Source organism: Rissa tridactyla, chromosome 4, assembly GCF_028500815.1.
Source record: "Rissa tridactyla isolate bRisTri1 chromosome 4, bRisTri1.patW.cur.20221130, whole genome shotgun sequence".
NCBI classification, from domain to species: Eukaryota; Metazoa; Chordata; class Aves; order Charadriiformes; family Laridae; genus Rissa; species Rissa tridactyla.
The window spans coordinates 17,579,896-17,598,967 of NC_071469.1; the positions used below are offsets into that span (position 1 = coordinate 17,579,896).

The 19,072-nt window shown below is 49.4% G+C and overlaps 1 protein-coding gene across 1 annotated transcript; it reads left to right on the forward strand.

Annotated features, from left to right (window-relative positions):
- Window positions 1-16,830: 16,830 nt before the first annotated feature.
- CDKN1C (cyclin dependent kinase inhibitor 1C) lies at window positions 16,831-18,524 on the forward strand. The gene is made up of 3 exons (XM_054200036.1): window positions 16,831-17,411; window positions 17,533-17,659; window positions 17,791-18,524. Exons 1-2 carry the CDS (start codon window positions 16,961-16,963, stop codon window positions 17,652-17,654), a joined length of 573 nt encoding a protein of 190 aa, XP_054056011.1. The 5' UTR covers window positions 16,831-16,960; the 3' UTR covers window positions 17,655-17,659; window positions 17,791-18,524.
- Window positions 18,525-19,072: the final 548 nt, after the last annotated feature.

Consider the following 19,072-nt stretch of genomic DNA (forward strand, 5'->3'; position numbering starts at 1 on the left):
GCATCATCTCAATGTCCTTCCGAAAGGTCTTCTGTGCAGGAACTTGGACTTTCCTGACCTTCGGCGCCTGATTTTTAAAATCTCGCCCCATGAATCAGTCGATCTAGGGGCTAAACGTGGCAACACGAGCACTGATGGAAAAACAGCCAGTGAGATCGACACAAAGCAGATCCTCCTCCTCCCCTGAGTGAGAAGCCTGTTGGAAAATGTCTGCAGGAGCCAAAGTATAACGCAGATTAACTTTGTTCCCAGCTACCCTCACTGGACATCCATTTGCAGCCAGCCAGCCAGGGGCCAGTTCATCTATACCTGTAGCGATAACGCACCATTAATGACAGATGGCATAGGCTGGCATTGCATTTTTACCTAAAGGCTCCTTCTGGCTCATTTATAGACTACACCACACGTAGCACTCAGTCGCTGAAAAGCCATCTTTAAAAAAGAAAGATTAATTTAAAAAACTGGGGAGGAATAGGTTATAAATAGGAAATGAATCTTCTTGGGTAGGATGAACAAACTTTAAATGGGCAGATATTCCAGGGAGACTACGGTGAAAGCAAGCAAGCAAATAAATGTCTTGTGATGAAACTGTAGATTAGGCCATTAGCTTTTAGCTTGCTGCAAGCTAAAAGCTAGCAAGCATTTAGCCTTGATACTTATTCTCAACATTTTTGGAGTATTTATAGTTGCCTTCCTTGTTATATCTTTCCTAAGGCCTGCTTATTTGGTAAACTCTGGAAAAACATAGTGGGAAACCTGAGAACACCTTTACCAAAAAAAAATAAATTATAAAGACTTACTATTTATATTACTTGGGCAGAAATCTTTTCTTAAATCACTGGAAGTGGGAAGCAACACCAGCATATGCATGAGGAGGGGAAATCCACCCACATCAATACCAGCAGTTGAAAATGCTGGTTGAAAAAGCATAAATTGTGGAGAAATAAATCACAAATCCTTCTCTCGACTTGTATTTTTTCACAGAAGAATGTTAATATGATCTGTAGCAACACGAGGTATCCTGGGTGGCATTCACCTGTCTGGAGAGGGTCAAAACAAGCTTTACAGCCCCAAAAGAGCCTTGAAGAGGGATGGAAGAGCAGACGTGCTGCCCAGCAATGAACGGCACCTCTCAGGCCTCAAATCCTCTCTGAATATGAGCTGGCCAGTCTCTCCAGCTACACAAAAAAAAACAGTCGGATGAACCAAATCCTGCTCCAGCGCAAACCGATCACAAATCTTTGCTCTTTTGTGTATGCACCCTTACATATGGCAAGCGTGAGAGCTGGCTGGGAATGCCGGGGAGGGAATCGCTGCCTCTGGGGTCCAGCAAAGCTTTCATTTCTTCTTGCAAAGAGAAACTGCATTTCTATAGGCTGTGTGCTGGAGGGTGCCACGAGGGACATGAGGTGTGAGAGGAAAAGTTATGAGCATACCCCATCTCCCTGCCCAAGAGGCAGCAAAGGTAACCCTTCCCCTCCTTGCAAGAGCATCGTGAGGCCACTGCATCAAAACCAGGGAGGCATACAGATATTCGGACAAAGAGGGACACAAAAACCCTTTACGGAGACATAGCCCTCAAGGAGCTATCGTCCTGGTGGTGTTTCTTAAGTTCTGCAATATGGGAGAGGAAATGGAAGAAATATCTCAAAGCAATACCCCAGGAGTGGGAATGCTGAATTGCCGTAATGAGGGAAACCGCTAACACCAGCCATGGTTGGCAGGAGCCGTCAAATCCACAGGACCTGGCCCGATCCCTCTATTCCCCTGACCCTGACACTGAGGGAACTGGTCTTATTTGTACTCTGGTGAAAGATTTATACAGTTAAGCAAATAAGAGCATAGACAGCCCGGTATTGCCAAAATTATGTCCCGTGTTTGTTGACGGATTTATTCTTTTGTCTAATTGTGTTCATGAAAAAAGCAGCTCACTAATGAATGGAAAAAGACTCTACATGGCCAGCAAAAAAAAAGCCATGTTTAGTTTACAAAATAGCACAGTCTTCAGGGATTTTCATAAAAACTACAGAGACAGTCCAAATCGGCAATGAAATCAGATTCCCGGTGGCTGCTGAACTCTTTTGGCTCTTTCTATGTGTGTATTAAATTGCAAAAAGCAATTATTTATAATTTGTTTTTATAAAAATGCTGGTGAACTTATTCTGCCTGGCAAATTATTTTGTGAAATGGAAAAGGCTATTGTTCGTTCTTTTGGTAAAGTCTTTGTTACTTAGCATATTAAACTGCAAATCACATTTTATCTGAAATATGGCTGGTTATTATTAACTTTTTAAATGGTAAAGCCCCAAAGCTCCAGCTAATATTGAGACCCTGGTTGGTGCCCTGCAAACACAAAAAGAGGCTGAGACTCAGACGAGGGAAAAGAATTAGATCCTCCTTGTCTTGCAGATGGGACCCTAACAGACAGAGGGGTTTAATGACTTCCCTGAAATCACAGAGGAAGTCTGTGGAAGAGGCTGGAGTCAGACTTGATCATCCTTTGGATGCCAGTCTCATTGTTTAACCACAGGGCAGTTTCTCCTCTCTAATATTCTGGAAAAATTAAACCAAAAGAGAACATTTCTGAATGCTGGAATTTGACAACAAAATATGCAGATGGGGCAGAGGCTGTGTCAATTGTAAAAGAGTTTTGGAAAAATCCCGTGGCCTGAATTCAGGAGAGTTACACCACGAATAACATGACCAAAAAGGAAGAAAAAGCTCAGTTCTTTGTACCCACCCAGTCTCAACGGCTCCAGCAGGACCTCACTGGGGCAGGGGCCTCTCGTGCCTGCTCACACCGAGTGGCACCTTGATGATTTCAGCTCAGCCAGAGGACTCACCTCCGGAGTCATCTCCCAGGTGCTGTCATGGCCGTGGCCCACTCCTACCCCAAAATCTCTCCTGAGCCAACAGAAACACCCTCACATTTCAATGAGCTGCTGCCACGCGGTGGAGAAGGGCTGCTGGGCTGCCTGGAGAGCGGCCACCAACCTTCTCCTTCAAGCGAAGACATCAAAAGACAGCAAATGCTGCCAGCCACTAGTGGTCTGCTACGCTAGGACATTGAAGAATTGGCAAAAAAAAAAATATTAGTCTTCCTTTAGTGAAAGCCCAGGTCTGCTGGTGAGCTCTCTCCTGGGCGAGGGATGATTTCCCCCAGACTTGCCATTCTTCTTCTTAATGCTCAAGCCGCACTTGTTTTAAGCAAGTGTGACGTGGACATCTATGTAGGAAACTGTGATTAAAGCAGTCGTTATACCATCGGCTGCTGAGCAGGGTTCAGGCAAAACTGCACACCCTAATAAGCGATGGTGACGGCCCAGAAGCGGTGGATAGTTCTGCTGCTTCTGTGGTTGCGTCTTCAGCTTACTGGCATGTTGGCGTGACCGACCTTCAGACAACTTGCTGCTGGGTAACGGATGAACCCTGGGCTCCAAGATACACACAGTGCATTGGAAGTCCAAGGTTTATAGCCAAAGAATATGCTAGATGTGACAAGAGCGGATACACACACAAATAAAGCCTCATACTTAGCCTGCAATATGCAGTATTTCATTCAGCTGGTATTAGGCAGCCACCTTCTGGAATTGCAGCAATGTCTGGAATGCAAAAGCTGTTTATTATTTAAATAACATTTAAGCCATTATAATTTATATGAGAATTGTAACTGATTGGGGCTGTATGGAGCTTCTTGTTGTGGTTTGCCATAGGAATGCTGCAGATTTCCTCTGCACACATTGCATTCTGCACACAATGGGAGCCCCAGACATTTTCAGCTAGTCTCGAGCCTCCTGCATTTACCAAAACATTTTCCTGTGTGAGAATCAAACAATTGCCTGATTTATAACTCTCGAGCATTCAGGAGACCACCAGCAACACAATATAACAAGAATCTCTCTGTCGGTTAGCCTTCTGATGAAGCTATACACAGCACCAACAAAATGTGGATGTGTATTCAGTGTTTCTGCTAATCTCTGTTTCTGCCTAAAGCAATTAGAGAAGGACAAAGCATGTGTCTGTAAAACCTTGCACATCCCGGACACAGCTTCCCTGCACAGAGCAGGGTCTGTGTTACATCCTCAGACAAATCCTTACCTGCTCAGGGCCAGGGGAGACACGTTCCCTCCCAGCCTTGCTCCATTTGTCCGTCTGGTTTCTCCACGTGGACTCGGGACCAACACGGAGCCAATGTGGGATGTAGAGGAAAGGGAACGGCTGCCCCCGTGCCCAGCTGGCTCCATCCACTATGTGGGTGGGGGACAACCCTACGTTGCAGATATTTGCTGCCTATGAATGGAAGAGATGGAATGAAAGTATCCATAGTCACGCAGGCCTGGATTTATCAGCAGCTCAGAAGCGGTGAAATGTGCAAACATGGCTACACACCCCTTGATGTGCCTGGGCTCTAAATGTCTTCCAAAGCCTCACCCAAGGCTTTTCTCCCTCTAAGCAAACACCTATATTTCAGCTGAAGGCTTGAATGGGATGTATAAAGTCAGAGCAAAGCCCGAAGTTCGCTATGTTGCAAGTTGGAGCAGAGCACGCACTCCTGCCTGTCATCCAACTCACCCAGGAAAAACGGAGTTTTTAAAGCTCTAGAAAACACCAACTCTTGGAGGTATCTGCTCTGCCAGTCAGGTCTGCATCTCCTGCATTGGCAACAGAGGCTGGAGCCAGGGCTACTTGGGGAGAACGATTACAATCTTGATTTTAGGTAGGAATACGAGAGGGATGACAGCCCCAAGACTGCTGATTTTTTTGTTCAAACCACCAGAAAGCTTTGGAGATCCTTCACTGCTTCCTCCTGGCCTTCCCATCCATCCTCAGCTTGAATTCGCTTGAGACAAAAAGAAAGCAAACCTTTTTTGCTGGAGGTAGAATTTCCTTGCAGGCTTCTTAGTGCTGAGATTGTAGGGGGGGCCCACTAATGGCTCTCCAGTGGGATATCAGGATTCTTCACAGCAGTTTGGGGAAAATTTTCAAGGTAATTCAGTTAAACCAATGTTGAACACTGACTACAACTCCAGCATGGACGGACAGATAAGAGGTGGAAAAGTTTAGAAGACATATCCTTACAGTCAATCTGCTTTATCATACAAATAAGTGCCACTTCAAATACAACCAAAACTTCACTGTTAAGAGGCCAGCACCTGCATGGTACCATTTGCTTCTCTTCTTTCCACTTCAGTATCTATAGGCATGGCATTTCTTCAGAGCAAATGATGAGGATGCATTCCTAAGATGTTGCAGGTATGTCTGACACACAAAAAAGAGCCACAATCCTGCTCAATTGTGTCTTTAAAGCACACTCTCGCAAGCTCCTTGCTTACAATAATTCTTCAGAACTATTTTGGAACAACACCAGGAGCTATGAACAAAATTTGTCTCTCTGTAAAGAATGAGAGCAAACTTTGCACACTGTTAGGATACAATCCTGGCATCAGGAGTAATTTAAAGTGGAACATGAGTGGCACACAGAAGTTTTCCTAAGATAAAACCCCTAAGCGCTATTTATTTTTTAAAAAGACTTTCAAATAACTTTTAAAGCTTGTCCCCAAGACGATCACAGGCTTACAATCCGCCTGACTCTGTCATTGAGCAAAGGTAGTAGCACTTGCCATGGAATTGCCAACAGAGAAGGAGAAAGACCCAGACCCTTCTGCAGGGAGTGACAAAAGCTTTTATGCCCTGGACAGAGCACACAGAGGGATTTAGTGCTTCCAAACATGCCAAAGGACAAGAGTTTGCCAGCCCCAACCGGAGCTGTCTGCTGCTCATGGGAGGGCTGGATGATGGCTGTGGCCAGGATGCGCTAAACATTTTCTGTTGCAATATTTGTTTCTGAGCCTTTCTGCTTTGATATTGCTGCCTAATTCTAAGCCATTCCTAAGGCCAAATGCAAGGTTGGCATAAACCAGCAATGCCTGTGTAGTCTTGAGCTGGACTTGCCACTGCGGTACCATTTGGCATTCATTAGCCTTTTCACACCCTGGAGAGGGTGGAAATAACCCAAGCAGAGCTCACTTGGAGCGCTGCTCCCTAGTTCACGCATTCCCTTTCTGGAACACTCAACTCCCTACATCAAAGTCTTTATGCACTAAAACCAGGACCCACCATCTGGCTTTTCCAGAAATCAAGCACGTCCTGCAAATTTTCAATCCAAACTGGTTGAGAACCAGTCCTGACAGAGCAGTGATTGGACTTGAGCATTTTGCAAGCTAGGACATTTGAAACAGAGAAAAAGTGCTGCTAGAAAAAGAGGGCTATCCCAGCTCGTTTTCCTACCACCCAACCAGACATCAACAGGATTACCTCTGTAAAACCACCCCAGGGAGGGTGATAGGAAGAAATTCCTCTGACTTCCTACATTGGCTGGGTCCTGGAGACTCCTATTAAAACCAAGGTCAATCTACTCAGCAGCTCTGCCCAGGCTCTCTCCTCATTACCTTCAAGGCAAAACAATAAGAATTTATTCCTTCTATTTATTGCACAGCACGGCCAGGGGAGTGGTGGGTTATATTCCTCCTGAGCCTCGGCAAGTAAATCATTTGCCAAATTCGGCCAGCTCTGCATAGGTGAGGTGACAATCACCCCAAATCTCACCAGACGTGCCCTCAGAAGCCTTGGGACTGCAGGGGCAGGTCAACAGAAAACCTTGCTTAACAGTAGTGGTGCACGAAAAAGAAAGGATCTAGATAAAATTTGCAGGCTGGCAGCTAAAAAAAAAAACCAACCAATTCTGCCATCTGCAAAGCAAGTGCACTTGATCTAGAAAGCAGTAAGACTCCATAAACATAGCACCTCCAGATAAATACTTTTTTAATTCCAGAGCAAACTCACTACCACTTGGGCACTGTCAGCTTAAATGATTTCACCTGTTTTATATTTTCCCATTGAATACCAACGATGACCAGCTGACTCATTTTTACTTTGAGAAGAGTGGCAAGATCTTAGAGCTGCTTGGCTCTAAGCTGAAACCCTGACCCCAATTCACTGGGAATTTTGCCTCTGATTTGTCTGGAGAAAAGAAGGCTCCAAGGAGACCTTAGAGTGGCCTACCAGTATCTTAAGGGGGCCTACAAGAAAGCTGGTGAGGGACTTTTAGGATGTCGGCTAATGGTAGGACTAGAGGGAATGGATTAAAACTAGAGATGGGTCGATTCAGACTGGACGTTAGGAAGAAGTCCTTCACCATGAGGGTGGTGAGACACTGGAACAGGTTGCCCAGAGAGGTGGTGGAAGCCCCATCCCTGGAAGTTTTTAAGGCCAGGCTGGACCGGGCTCTGAGCAACTTGATCTAGTGGGAGATGTCCCTGCCCATGGCAGGGGGGTTGGAACTAGATGATCTTTAAGGTCCCTTCCAACCCTAACAATTCTATCATTTCCATGCTGCCAGGATTTAATCTTCAGGTCTTTCATCCAGCTCCTCTTCTACTTTTACTATTAGGAAAACATTTGTTTCAGACTCGCTTTGTCATGACTCTGAGAATGTGACTCACGGTTCACTCTAGATGAATTTGTACCACATAATTTTGAAATGCCTTCATGTGTGACTGCATGCTCGCTGGGAGACAGTGAGATACCTGCTATCCTGCACAGCATCAGCACGTGTCTTTGACCACATCATTATGAAATTAAAGTTTAATCAAGAGTCAGGTACAAGTGCATCGCTTCGTGCCTGATCCTCCTCCTGTCCTCACTCAGTTCAAAGCTCATCCTACTTGCAGCTGAGGGTCTGGCACCTGGAGCTCGCTGCCCTACAAACTTGTTTTAACAATAGCTCCTGCAAGAAGTGGTCTGAGGATTTTTCAACCTGGTCACTGCACAGGAAAAAATGTAGCTTTCTCCTGGTCTCCACCATCTACCAAAGGACATCACAATCGCGTGTAATCAGAGCAAAGGCCCAAGGTAGCAGGTCCTTTCAGCTTCTGCCCAAAACTCGAGAACTGGCTCATTAAGAAATAGCTATGTTGGTGGATGTAATGCAAACCATTAAAAAACTTTAAGCCAGTGTTACCCATGGTCTTCCACCTCCTCTGCTCTGTTAGGGCATATGGCACTTAGTTTCTCTTTGGATCTGCGGAATGCTGAGCGCTAGTGGGATTTGTGCTGGCTGCCGTTGCGGATGGCACACACAAATACTTAAATGCTGCCCCGTATATAACATATCGGCTTAAATGCGGCCCCGTATATAACATCCCAGCAACGAGTCACAGCACTATTTGTTCTGCATGACATAAACATGTTTATAGTGCGCTACTGGACCCAGGTACAATGAAGTCTCTGCTCTGTAGGAATGCATACGGTATTGTGGGCAGGGCTGCCTTATTATAGTTAAACTGCTGTAAAACGAATGTGATGGACTCTCCCAAAGGAGCTCATCAAACCACTCCCTTTGCAGTTCACCACCGGCTGGGTTATGTTTGGTCCACATTCAAAGCTTGCAGCAAAATTAATGCTATGAATCTAGCAGGGAGATTATAAAACGATTGCTTTTCAAGACTAAGAGCAAATAAAATTTTAGTGCTGTGTCTTCAGAAAGTTACTACGCTAAAAGCACATTTAAAGCTGTAGGCAAGAAGATAAATTAATTGAAGAATACAAACAAGAAGCCAGGGGGTGGGGAGGGGGGAGAAATTATCTCATCGTGCTGCGTCACCGCATGATATCTCAACACCCCATCGCAGGGAAAGAAGGGAGCAAGCCCCAAGGGAGAGGCAAATAGAAGAGGAGGGAATCCAACTTGGGGAGCGAGAGAAGGAACAGCCAGAGCCCACAGCACCGCTCCTAGGGAGGGAACCAGCCACAGAAAGATGTAGAGGAGACAAAGCTCCTGGGGCTCCCCAAGGCATGCCAGCCCTGCACGAAACCAGCTATGTGTCTCAAGGTCTGCATCCTCCACAACTGAATCTCCTTCTCTTGGACTTCAAGGGTTTGAGCTACCATTGAGCTAAGTCACTCTCCATCATATCTGAAAAGTTATGGCAGACTGGTGAAGATCCCAGTGACTGGAAAGGGGGAAACAAAACACCCATTTTTAAAAAGGGCAAAAAGGAAGACCCAGGAAACTACAGGTCGACTGGTCTCTCACCTCTGTGCCCGGCAAGATCATGGAGCAGATCCTCCTGGAAATTATGCTAAGGCACATGGAAAACAGAGAGGTGATTGGTGACTGTCCTGGTTTGATAGCTTCACTAAGTGCACATTGTACCCGAAAAATTTGGTGGCCTTCTAAGACAGGGTTACAGCACTGACAGATAAGGGAAGAACGACTGACGTCATCTACCTGGACTTGTGCAAAGCATCTGACACCATCCCAAAAAACATCCTTGCCTCTAAAATGGACAGACATGGATTTGACAGGTGGACAGCTCAGTGGATAAGGAATTGGCTGAATGGTTGCACTCAAAGAGGTTCAGTCAACATCTCAATGCCTAGGCGGAGACCAGTGACAAGTGGTGTCTCTCAGGGGTCCATATTAGGATGAGTATTTAACAGCTTTGTCGGGGACCTGGACAGTGGGACTCAGTGCGACCTCAGCAAGTTTGCTGATGACACCAAGCTGTGTGGTGCAGTCAACACACCAAAGGGAAGGGATGACATCCAGATGACAGCCAAGCCTGTCAAGCTGGACAGGCTTGAGAGGTGGGCCCATGCAAATTTCATGACATTCAACAAGGTCAAGTGCAAGATCCTGCATCTGGGTTGGGGCAATCCCAAGCACAAATACAGGCTGGGCAGAAAATGGACTGAGAGCAGCCCTGCAGAGAAGGACTTGAGGGTGTTGGTTGATGAGGAGCTCAACATGACCCAGCAATGCATGCTCACAGCCCAGCAAGCCAGCCACATCCTGGGCTGCATCAGAAGAAGCGTGGCCAGTGTATGAAAGATATGGACCTGCTTGAGTGGGTCCAGAGGAGGGCCACAAATATGTTCAGAGACATGGAACACCCCTCCTATGAGGAGAGGTTGAGAGAGTTAGTGTTCAGCCTGGAGAAGAGAAGGCTCTGGGGAGACCTTATAGCAGCCTTCCAGTACTTAAAGGGGGCCTACAGGAAAGATGAGGACTGTAGCGATAGGACAAGGGGTAACAGTTTTCAACTGAAAGATTTAGATTAGATATTAGGAAGAAATTTTTTACTGTGAGGGTGGTGAGACACTGGAACAGGTTTCCCAGAGAAGTTGTGGATGCCCCATTCCTGGAAGTTGTCAAGGCCAGGCTGGATGAAGATTTGAGCAACCTTATGTAGTGGACGGTATCCCTTCCCATGGCACGGAAGTTGGACTAGATGACCCTTAAAAGACCCTTTCAACCCAAACCATTCTATGATTCTTTGATTGCCAAGCTATACCCTAACCCTAATTTTCACAGAATAAAGCGAATGTAATATTCTATTCATAAATCTTGTCAAAGAATCATACGGACTCAGAGCAACTTGAAAAATCTAGAGGATGGTGAATATAGCTACCGTATATTTTATCACTCTCCTGTGCACACCATGTAGATTTAAAATCAGCGCGTTTCAATAACCTGCTCTCACTTGAGCTGCAAGGGGCTGGAGAGCGTCTCCCCTGGCAAACCTTACCCAGAGCTCTCTCGGGGAGCGAGCGGGCAGCGTGTTTTATCAGTCACGGCCCGGCCGAGAGCTCCTGCGATGCATCGAAGGGCATCCGAAGTCCCCGGCTCAAACGCTGACATCCCCGGGAGCTGGATCACGGGAGAAGACGCCAACAAGCCAGGGGACCTCCGAGGTGCGGGAAGACAACGGGGGGAGGGCTGGGGGGGTGGGGCTGGGGGGGGCGTGGGTCGTGCTGGAAACCCACCCCTGCCGCGGGGCGGTGGCGAGCGGGGGGACCGGGGCGAGCGCCCGCCTCTCCCGGGCCCAGCCGACATTAGAGGGCACCATTGCCCCACACATGGCGAACGTCCCGCGGGCAGCTCCGCCGCCACAGCCCGGCTTCAAATCCGACCCCCGGCTTGCGGGGAGCGGGGGGGGCACGCCGTGCTGCTTCTCCCTGATTTTGGAGCCAGGCCGGGCAGGCAGAGGCGAGCAGAGGGTGCCCGACGGCTGCGGCTGAGCCCCCAGCTCCCCTGCCCGAGCGCCGGCCGGACCGCCCCGCCGAGCGGTGAGGGGCGGAAGGGTGCAGAAATGGGGAGGGAGGGCAAGGGCAGAGCACAAACATTTGTCGCCTGGGTCAGTTTTGGGTCAGGTCGGCTGCCTGCACCAGGGCCGTACGCCCAGGGCTTCAGCCAGCACGGGAGCGGGCAGGGGTGGTGAAGAGAACGTGACTGGGGCAATTAAGGCTCAGATTCATTTACTCTCCCTTGAAACTGTTTTTAAGGTCTTTAGCATCGAGTTTCTTTAGACACCCTGCACTTCTTGCAAGCCTGTCACAGTCAGATTTCAAGAATCTGCTAGCGGTTTGGTTTTTTTTTTTTTTCATACTCTTAGATTTTGTTTCCTCTAGATGTGCGCTAGGACCCATCTGAAGGTAACTCTGATGCACTTACCGCTGCTCTTGGGCTTGTTTTTGGACCAGGCATCTCCCCTCTGCAACAGTCCAGGCCATGAACAAGTCATGACTCCCGCAAGACTACCAGCATTAAAAAAATTGTTTACTTAAGAAACATGAAACCAAAAATAAAACCTGTGTAATGGCCCCTTCACCACCACCCCTCCCCTATAGAAAGTAGAAATAACCCATGAAAAGCTACTCCAAAAATAATATTATCATGGATCAAGACGAAAGGCAAGGGGAATGTCAAAACAAGCAAAATGCAAACCTCTCGTTTGATATAAAGCGTGGCAACGAACAGTACCTATGAGCATAGATCATGACTTTCACAGAAACGATACCAACAGCAAAGCAGGGAGTATAAATAAATGGAGTAGTTAATGGCTTCTCAAATACGACTACGCAGTTAGTTAGCAAAAAAGATACACCCTCCACAGGTACGTACTGCGAGCCCAAAATGCTGTTTGCTAGCCGCTGTTCCCAGCCTGCTTTCCAAGTTAACAGCACGGTGTCGATAAGGCTCGCCACGCCGCGGTTCACAGAGAGCATGCCGCAAACCAGTCAGGATTCCAATCAGTCACGAAGGGCCAGATGGCGAGTGGACTTCATCTAGTAAAACCACATGATGGAAAGAGAAAAAGAAGATTGTGAAGAGAGAATGCGATGGCCCCCAGTGCAGTGGCAGGTCCATCAATAGATTAGGCTAAATTCACTGCTACCTTTGTGCTACCCTAATGATGCACAGCAGCTGGACAGCAAGGCTAGCTCTTCTTTTAACAACCAAGAACAGAAAGAATAATAAAAAAAAATAAATAAAGGAAACTAAATGAAATAAAGCATTTTTCTGAGATGTTAGCTTTTCTTTTGCGTATTTTTGAGAACGCAACAAAAAGAAATTCAAATTGAATTAAAACTACCAGAATTTTTTCAGGGTTCTGTTCAGATTATCTTTTCCCATTTCAACCCCTGAACCAGTGTGGTTTTGCCTAGCTATCAAATCAAATAATATGACTTTTTATGACCATGTCAAGAAGTGGATAATTCTGAATACACACCAGTTTGAATAATTCTAAGCATCACTTTGCTGGTGAAAGCTCCTCGATGAGAAATTTGAACAATCTGCGCTAACTTGAACTTTAATTGCAATCGGTTTGTTTAAGCGGGATTCCAAAGTACCAGGCAAAATTGCCACTGGTGTAAATGCAAAACTGCAAATTGCCGGTGATCACATGCATAATAAAAGAGAAGTGCGTGGGAGATAAAGTACCGATGTTTATTGGTCTGTGTCTCTGCTAAAGCAACTATGGAATATAACATGTTCTGAAATGAAGCAATCACATGTGGATCACACAGCATTTGAAGAATCCTGAGTTAAACATTGTTAAGCAGGTATGATAACGGTGTATTAAAGGAAACGAGAAGGGAGCAAAGCACAAACCTTCAAGCGTCAGGGACCCAACAACAGGTTTGCTTGTCTGGCAACACACTGAGGACAATTCCTGCAGGAGATGTTCACCTGAGACTCTCCAGAATATGGAAGAGTGCTCCTCTGTGGCACCATGTCATGGGGACCCGTTCGCCTCCATCCACAAACATCTCAGCGAACCCTCTCTTCTGAAGAAGTTACCCTGGAGCTCTGCAACAACCATCCCCATTAGAACGACAGCGCTGAGGCGCATTCTTTTGATACCTTCATAACTTCTTATCAAATTACCTCGGTTACTCCTCGCTTGGTTTAAGTGCAAGGACCTCTCTTCCCCTATCTGCCAAGCCATCAGACTCAGCCCTGGCTCTGACGGTCAACCTGGACTCTTTCCAAACAGGAATAATCAAACGCAATAAACCTCCTGCAATGACCATCCCTTTGCAATGATGCACAAGCCATAAAGGAGTTTGCTTTCCCTCCCCTCCCCCTTTCAAAGCAGAGCAGCCAGCAGGAATACACGCTAGTTAAAGTCATTGTTTCTTCTGACATAAGCAGATATGACTTGGATATTTTGAGCAAAAATGTCTCATTCTTATGGGGCATTGTTCTAACCATAGCGGTAATTACTCCGCTCAGTATTCTGGAGCAGGAATTTCTAAAGAAGCTAATGGGCTTGGTGGTGGGAGCTCTTGGGTAAGATTTTGTGGCTCGTGTTAGGCAAACTGCTGGTTTAGAGGATCGTAACATACCCCTCTGGCCTTAGAGTTCACGGATTCACTAAATTAAAAACATCTCTCCGTGCAGGCAGTATTTCCTCCTCAAATGGGCTGGATGCTCTCTATCTCCACATAGAAGAGAAGAACAGACACTGCTAGAACTGGCGACTGTGAGCGGGAAGTCTCCAGGATTGTCACCACCAGCTTAAAACGTAAGCGTATAATGGGACCAAAAAAAAAAAAAAAAAAAAAAGTCAAAGAGATGGGGAGCATTGGCAGTGAGGAAGATGAGCTGGTAACCTCAAACTCGAGCTGCTTTACCTCCCAGGTGCCTCAAACACGAGGCAACCCCTGAAAATACTTCCTCGTCCGCTCAAACCATAGTTCCTAGCATCCCTCAAGCACTGCGTAAATATTGGCTAACCTCTGAAAACAGTTTGGAAGGACCAGGCTGTGGATTTTGCAGAGGGCACGCCCACGTCTTGCAAATAGCAGGGAAGTTTGCTCGCTCGGCTAGCGTCGCAGGAATGTATAAAACCGAGGAGGCAGAAAACAGGAAAGGCGGCCGCTGGCCTCTCCCGGCGCTGGGGGAGGACGGCAGCAGGTTCGCGAGGGCTCCTCACAAAGAGCCCCTGTCTGCGGGGACCCGGCCATTGCCATTTAGCTCGCGTCTTGAATAGAGGGCACTTTTTCAGCAGGTTTCTTGGGGAACTCGAGGCATTTTCTCCACATAGCACATTTCTTTCTAAAACCACCCCATCCGACATCCCGAGACGTGCGTCTGATGGCTGCTCAGAGAAGTCCCAGCTGAATACTGTGCCATGTTCAACATGTTCCCCAACCGTCACAACTTGGTCTGGGACCCACCCCTTCTCTCCCTGGCTGAACCCTTGCTAACTGATGCTCACCTCCTGCTTTTCAAGATGATGTGCTTTTAGGATGAGGAACCAGGAGAGCCTTCTCGTGACCTGCTCCCTGAATGACCTTCTAGTGGGAGGTGTCCCTGCCCATGGCAGGGGGGTTGGAGCTAGATGATCTTTAAGGTCCCTTCCAACCCAAACCATTCTATGATTCTGTGATATCCTTTAGACCTCTGCATGGCCACCCTCAAGGGCCATTTTGGGAAGGAAAGGACAGTGTGGTAATACTTACCTAAAATCGCCACATGGGTAGGGTTGTGGTCCAGCTCATGTGGGAAACCAAGAATATCTGTTGAGAACACCACATTCAACAGGGATCTTTAAAAAAACAAATGCCTTCACATATCCTAAAATGCCTGTGCTACCACTGGTTGTGAAATGAGAATGGTCTGTCTGTACCATTGCTCAGCAAAGTCTTCTGCCAGGCATGACTCTATGCCTGGCCTGGAAGCAAACAGGGATCTGCACCCTGAAGACATTTGCTGTGTCTTCTTCTTTCAATCACAAAGCTACAGACCTTTTCCGCTGAGCAGCCCACCTGCTCCCACGGACGTCAGAAAATTATTTTGGTAGAGCAAACCTGCTGTGGCATCTCGTTGCTCATCAACATCAGCACGAAAAGACCCTTCCCACGCAGTGAGCCAGGCTGCAACCCCCTCTCTGCACCAGCCATGGCCAACCCCAGGTCCACGTGTCCAAAACCATGGGTGCTGCCGGTCTCTTCTGGTGCGGACAGTTTTTGTGAGCGCTGTTGAAGGTGCAGAACCTGGGAGCGTATGGAAGCTGTCCCAGCTGCCCCAGCCTCCTCACCAGCGTGGCAAGAGCAGGAGCGAGTGCCCTCAGCAGTGCTGGAGGGCTGCTCCGTCACAGACGTGGGGTGACTGTGGAAACAGCACGTAGGAAGAGGACTTATTTTTGGCCCAGCTGGGGGAAAGGAAGGGCTTCCCATGGGTGCAAAGACCATCGCCCCTCTTCTTGATGCTGACACCTGCCTGCGGTCACCATTGTCCTAAGGGGCCTAAAGCTGTGACCTCTCCAGCCCTGCAGTAAGCCAGCACCTGGGCAGTCTCTGCACAGGCAGCATCACCCTAGGAATTAAAATTAATTTTATTCCCTCCTGGAAATAAAACCATCCAAGTTGTCTTTGCTCAAGGGTTCGAGTTTCCCAAAGGCAAGAGCCGTAGGCACGCGGAGAGCCAGGGTGTCCCCAAATTCGCAGAGTGATAAAGGTCTATCTTTTCCCTTGTTGTTTGCAGATGAAAAGCTCACTGTAGTAACAAGCCCCCGAGGCGCGCATCAAAATTATGATGATGTTCTGGGCCCAATTTTAGCACCGTGTCAATTATGCTCCCCCTCCCTTCCCTTTCATACTCCTCCATCCCAAAACAACAAAAGGCAATGATTGCAGTGACCTGCAGAAAATGTAAAGCACAAGCCAGCTGATCCCTGGCAATACAATAGCGAGATTAGTTCATCTGCAGTGAACAAACACGTATTATGTGGGTTTAAAAGTTAGGAGAGGAAAATGCTGTGGTTTTCATGTATTTCTATTCAGCAAGGCTGCAACTTATTACTTCCATGCAGCTGAGAAGCCCTATTTTTAAAAATAGCCTTCAGCTTGTTTTGAAATCTGCAAGCATCTCGCTTTGTTTTGCAGCAGCGTAATAAAAAAAAAAAAAAATCCCCGAGCCAGAAACGATCGCGTTTTCCTCCACACGCATCTCCTCCCCCGCCCCAAACCCCCGCGCCCCCACGGATGCTGAAAAACCTCCCGGCGACACCCCTCGGGGAAAAAAAAAAAAGAAAAAAAAAAGTCATAATAACGCAAACACACACCCCCCCTACACGCTGAAAAGGCAGCATGGAGCGGGGAAAATAACCAACGCCGAACGCGGCCGGGGAGGAAGCAGCGGCGGAGCCGCAGCCGCCGGCAGACAAAGGGAGCGGGCCCGTCGGCGGGCGGGGAGCGCGGCGGCCGCCCCCCGGGGCCGGGCCAGCGCCGGGGCCGCCCCCCCCGGTCCGCGGCGGGGCCGGGCCGGGCCAATGCGGCCGGCGGCGGCGCGGCGCTGCCCGGCGCAGCCAATGGAGGGCGCGGGCAGGAGGGCTGCCGCCGGGGGCCGGGGGGCGGCGGGGGGGTCCCCGCCAATCGCGGCGGGCCGATGGCAGGGAAATACTATTATGCTAATGGTTGTTTTGCTCGCACTCGCGGGGAGCGGGGTTTAAAAGCCAGGCGGCCGGGGGCAGGGGCTCAGAGGCGGGAGGCAGGGCCGGCCGGAGCGCGCAGGGGACGGGAGGCAAGGAGAGGAGCGGCGGGGGGGGGCACCCACCCCGTCCCAGCCCAGCCCACCACATCCCACCCCGCGTCCTGCCCGGCGGCGATGTCTAACGTGCACCTCTCCGGCGCCGCCGCCCTGGAGCGCCTCTCCGCCCGGCGAGCCCTGGCCGGGCACGGCCGCAGCCCCGTCTGCAGGAGCCTCTTCGGGCCGGTGGACCACGAGGAGCTGGGCCGGGAGCTGCGGAACCGCCTGCGGGAGATGGGAGAGGACGACCAGCGCCGCTGGGACTACAACTTCCACACCGACACGCCGCTGCCGGGGCCCGGCCGCCTGCGCTGGGAGGAGGTGGAGGGTGCCGCCGTCCCCGCTTTCTACCGGGAGACGCTACAGGTGGGGCGGCACCGAGTCCCCCTCCGCCGGGCGCCCCCCTCGCCGCCGCCGCCCCCCGCCGCCGGCAAGGGGCCCGGGGGGCGACTGAGCCGGGAGAACCGCGCCGCGCCCCGCCGCCGCGGCATGCGGCTCCGCCGGAGGGGCCCGACGGCCCGCATCACAGGTGCGTGGGGGGGGGGGTGTGTGCAGGGGGGCGTGGGGGGCCGTGGGCGTCCCGCCGCAGCGGCTGACGGACCCCCTCCCTCCCTCCCTCTCCCCTTTCTCCCTCTCCGTCCCTCATCCAGATTTCTTCGCGAGGAGGAAAAGGCCGGCGGAGCCCAAGGCGGCGGCGGAGCGCCCCGCCGGCTGCCCGCCGCCCCCCGCCGCCGTGCCGGCTGAGCAGACCCCCCGCAAGCGGCTCCGGTGAGCCAGGTGAGGCGCGCCTTGGGGTGCCCGGGCGCTTTCTGCGTGGCTCTGTATTTATTTCCCCCACCCACCCACCCACTTTTTTTTTCCTCCCTTGATTATTTTTGTTTTCCTTCTCCTTTTTTGTTCCTCTCCAGATTTTTGCACTACGGCACCCACGGGAGAGGCGCGCCGCCCCCGGAGGCGCGGCGCCCCGAAGGCGCGGGGGGCCGGGGGGGGGCGGCGCGGCGAGCCGGGACCCCCTCTCTCTGCGCCCGCCCGGACCGGGAGCGGGAGCCGGAGCGGAGCCGGAGCCGGAGCGCCTGCCCGCCGGCCGCGGCCGCGCACGGAGCAGTGTTAACGTACAACTGTGCAATGTATTAACGTTTTATATAGAAATGTATTATGCCTAATGTGAGTACACTGGCCAGAAGTGTAAAGCTTTAAAAGTCATTTATATGAAATGTTTAATCTCTGCTGAGCTCTCAGTGCAAAAAAAAAAAAGAAAGGAAAAAAGGAAAAAGAAAAAAATGAAAAAAGCAAGTGTATATTTGTACAAAACTTTTTTTAAGAGTTATACTAACTTATATTTTCTATTTATGTCAGAAATGTGGATAACTTTGACATCCAATAGTCTTTTTTTTTTCTTTTGGTTAAGCCAAAGGGCACTATATTTGCTTTTGTTATTTACAAAATGTAAATTTATTTTTATAGTGGGAATTTTTTTTTTTTTTGCATTCACAAGATGTAGCTATGAATCAAAATATTTTTTAGACTTTACTTGAAGACAAATCTGTTTCAATGGTTCCTGAGCCGGTCTGTACCACTGCCATTGCAAATAATGCCACAACTTCAATAATAATAAATAAAAAAAAAAAAACTAAAAAAGAAAGCGAGGAAACCTCAGCAAGGCTGTTTTGGTGTGTGTTGTGCAGACGCCCTGGGGGGGGGGGGGGGGAGAGCCCGAAGGGGGGTGGCTGGGCCAGCCCCCGTGGCTCGGGCGGTGGAGCCCAGCCCAGCTCCGCGCCTTGCGGGGGCGGGGGGGGGGACGGGACACGACACCCGGCGCGACCCCGCTTCCACCTCCGCGCCCCGCGGCGCAAACCTTGCGTGCAATTTGGAGGGGAGAGGAGGTGGTGGGTTTTTTTTTTTTTCTCCCTTAAAAACAAGCGTTCCCGAATCCTGCTGGACTTAACCAAGCGTGAGGGGAGCACACAGCCCTCATCACACCCTGAATTGGGCCTTTCAGCACATTTTATGATTATTTATCATTTTTAACCGTTTCCCACTTTTTTTTTCTTAACAAGGCTGTATCTGCCCCTCTTTGAGGAGCTGGCTGTGCTGGGGCAGCCCCTCCCGCCCCCTGCACAGCATCGCGGCTGAGGCCGCTGACTCCCTTGTTTAGGGACAGCCTTGGGGGGGGGTGACTGGTGGGGGCAG